This window comes from Amblyomma mixtum, chromosome 10 (genome assembly GCF_055824585.1).
Source record: "Amblyomma mixtum isolate Tamu chromosome 10, ASM5582458v1, whole genome shotgun sequence".
Lineage (NCBI taxonomy): Eukaryota > Metazoa > Arthropoda > Arachnida > Ixodida > Ixodidae > Amblyomma > Amblyomma mixtum.
The window spans coordinates 80,560,293-80,563,527 of NC_143021.1; the positions used below are offsets into that span (position 1 = coordinate 80,560,293).

General features: G+C 50.9%; 1 protein-coding gene across 1 annotated transcript; it reads left to right on the forward strand.

The window, feature by feature from the left end:
* The first annotated feature begins 502 nt into the window (after positions 1-502).
* LOC149326268 (uncharacterized) lies at positions 503-1,462 on the forward strand. The gene has a single exon (XM_089564524.1). It carries the CDS (start codon positions 503-505, stop codon positions 1,460-1,462), a length of 960 nt encoding a protein of 319 aa, XP_089420650.1.
* Positions 1,463-3,235: the final 1,773 nt, after the last annotated feature.

Genomic DNA, 3,235 nt, shown 5'->3' on the forward strand with positions numbered 1-3,235 from the left:
GTGCATGCACCAAATCTGCTAGGTTAAGGTTAGATTTCATGGATCGGATAATGGTGGGACTAAGTGGTTAACTGTGATGAAATGAAGGCAGTGCATTTGAATGGATCCAAGGAAGGAAGTAAGAAATGACAACTGAGGAAGCCAAATAGCCGAAGCAAATTGTAGTTTAGAACCAATGTGTTTTATCGAATAGTAATTTTAATGAAAGAGGGCAGGGGTAAAAATTAGCTGCATTGTGTATGTATGTATGTATATATTGTAACATGCTTTGTGTCGACGACGAAGCGGAGGAGATCGGACGGTAGAGGAAAACGAAGCTGGTCGGCCTGGCAGGCTTGAGCTCTCCGCCCCGTCATAAAACCTCTCGAAAAGACGTCCCAGTCGTTCTCAGTGCCAACTGAGCACGTAACAGTTGTGGTGGACGTTGCGGGGTACCAACACGGATCCCTCTGTTCCTCGACGCAGCCGCAGAGTTGTTGGATTACCAGCGCTTCCATTGGATATGCCTCGGAACGCCGACGCCGAGCAAGCAGCACCCGCGGCGAGCCACTCGCAGCATCACCGCGAACCGCGCACCTTTGCGGGAAGGTCCGATGAGGACGTCGACGAGTGGCTCACTAATTACGAGCGGGTAAGCCGGTACAACCGATGGGATGCTACAGTGAAGCTAGCCAACGTCGTATTCTTTTTGGAAGCGACAGCCCTGATTTGGTTTGATAACCATGAAGACTCCCTCACTACGTGGGACCGTTTTACAGAAGAGATAAAGAAGTGTTTCGGTGATGGATCTGCGAAAAAGAAACGAGCTGAACAAACGCTGCTTCAGCGGGCCCAATTACCTGGTGAGACTTGCACCATGTACATCGAAGACATCATAAAACTGTGCCGAGTAGTGAATTCACGGATGTCTGAAGAAGATAAGGTTGGGCACTTACTTAAAGGGATCGCAGAAGATGTCTACAACTTCCTGATTAACAAAGACAGCTTGAAGTCTACTGCCGACGTCATTAAGCACTGCAGAACGTTCGAGGCCCTGAAACTTCGACTTATTGTCCCGAAATTTGGACGCCTGGTCAATGTCACCTCTGTCGCCAGCGTTGACTTCGCTGCTCCAGTGCCGATGGCTGACATGATTCGACAAATTGTGCGCGAGGAACTCCTCCGGCATCAAGAACCTGTGCACCGTGATGACGCCCAGAAGGACGGTTGCGCATTGCAAGCAGAGCCCGCAACACCATCCACTTCTTGGGTTCCAGCTGGCAGTGCGCAGAACTTCGCCAACCGGAGACCCTGCGATTTACGGTCCGCCTCCCAGTCTGTGGGAAGACGGCGCGCCTACACAGGCGGTGACTTCGCGCGACAGCAGCCTCCACCTGACTTAACCAACGTTTTGACCCCGCTTGGCAGGCGCCATACGTTGACCGCTGGCGCCCTCCACCAGTGTGTTACCGCTGTGGCATGACCGGACACATATCGCGATATTGCCGCCGACGAGGCCCCATGCAACAAGACCGCCGCTCATGGCCGAACCCTTCCCTTAACCCCGATGTTGAAGTTCAGCACCCTACGCCACCATCCTCTTGGGGTAACTACCGTGCGGCACTGTTGCGAAACTCCTCGCCTGCCTCTGACCGCAGCCTGACTCCACCACCTTCACGTCAACGACGATCACCGTCCCCTCGGCGCCGCTCTCCCCCTCCGGGAAACTAGACGGCGCGGCCAATGGAGGTGAGGCCGCCGGCGATGCGATGACATCAATACCTCTTCCTGTGTTCATGCTAAAGAACAAACTTGAAGTACTTATTGACGGAATTCGAACTATGGCTTTAGTAGACACCGGTGCGACTGTATCTGTAATGAGTTTGACGTTTAAGAATAGTTTGGGACGAAAAGTAATGTTCGGCTGGGATCAGGCTGTGGTGTTTCGGGGTGTTGGTGGTGAAAGATTAGTTCCAATTGGTGTCTGCTCTGCGAATGTTATTATCGGTGGACAAGTGTTCAGGACTGAATTTACTGTTCTGTCACGTTCTACGCATGACGTCATACTTGGGATTGACTTTTTGTAGCAGTGTGGTGCAACATTAGATTGTCGTACAGGAGGGATTTCATTGAACGCTACTCTGATGTCGGCTCTAGTGGAAAGCTCCTCTCTTGATTTCGGAGCGTTCTCTGTGTCGGAGGACACAGTTGTTCCGGCGACGTCCGCCGTATTCGTGCCGGTTGTTTCATCTAAAATTTTGTGCGACGCCTTTGACGCCGTGGTGGAACCCACTGCACTTACGTGCGCTAAGAAGAGTGTCCTCGTGCCTCGTTGCATAGTCCCCGTGACGGGTGGCCACACCGCGCTGTGGACAGTGAACTATTCGGAAGAGGCCGCCGTATTACCTCGTGGCATGAAACTTGCGCTTTTTGAGGACAGTTTGTCTGTTTCAATCGCGGCGCTCCGTAACCGCGCTTTTGAAGAGATGGAACACCCCTGTGAAGAATCCAAAGTTCAAGCTATGATTAATAAGTCTCTTTCCACAAGCGAGCGCCGCATTTGGGTGGAACTGCTTTCGAAGTATGTCACTCTGTTTGATTTCTCCAGAGAAAATCCAGCACCCATTCCACGTTCTCGCATTCATCATGTGATCAACACCGGCTCCGCACCTCCAATACGACAGAGGCCTTACCGCGTATCACCAACCGAACGTGAGCTAATAGACCAAAAAGTTCAGGACATGTTAAACCGAGGAGTTATCCAGGAATCTTCAAGCCCTTGGGCGGCTCCAGTTATTACCGTCAAAAAGAAAGATAATACGTGGCGATTCTGTGTGGACTATCGTCGCCTGAATACCATCACCAAAAAAGACGTGTATCCGCTCCCACGCATAGACGATGCCATCGACTGTCTTCACTCCGCCTCATACTTTTCCTCGGTTGATTTGAGATCAGGATACTGGCAAATACCAATGCACCCGAACGACAATGAAAAGACAGCGTTTGTCACGCCTGACGGACTGTATGAATTCAACGTTATGCCTTTTGGACTTTGCAGTGCACCTGCCACATTTGAAAAATTTATGGACACTATTTTCCGTGGTCTGAAGTGGCAGATTTGTTTGTGTTATTTGGACGATGTTGTGATCTTTGGGAAGACCTTTAACGAACATAACAGCCGCCTTGCTATCGTCCTCGACGGCATTGAAAGAGCGGGCCTGGTCCTTAACTCTAAGAAGTGTCACTTTGGCGAACG

Bases quoted from the DNA above. Each gene is read 5' to 3' on its own strand.
- LOC149326268 (XM_089564524.1), top strand. From the start codon at position 503: ATGCCTCGGAACGCCGACGCCGAGCAAGCAGCACCCGCGGCGAGCCAC.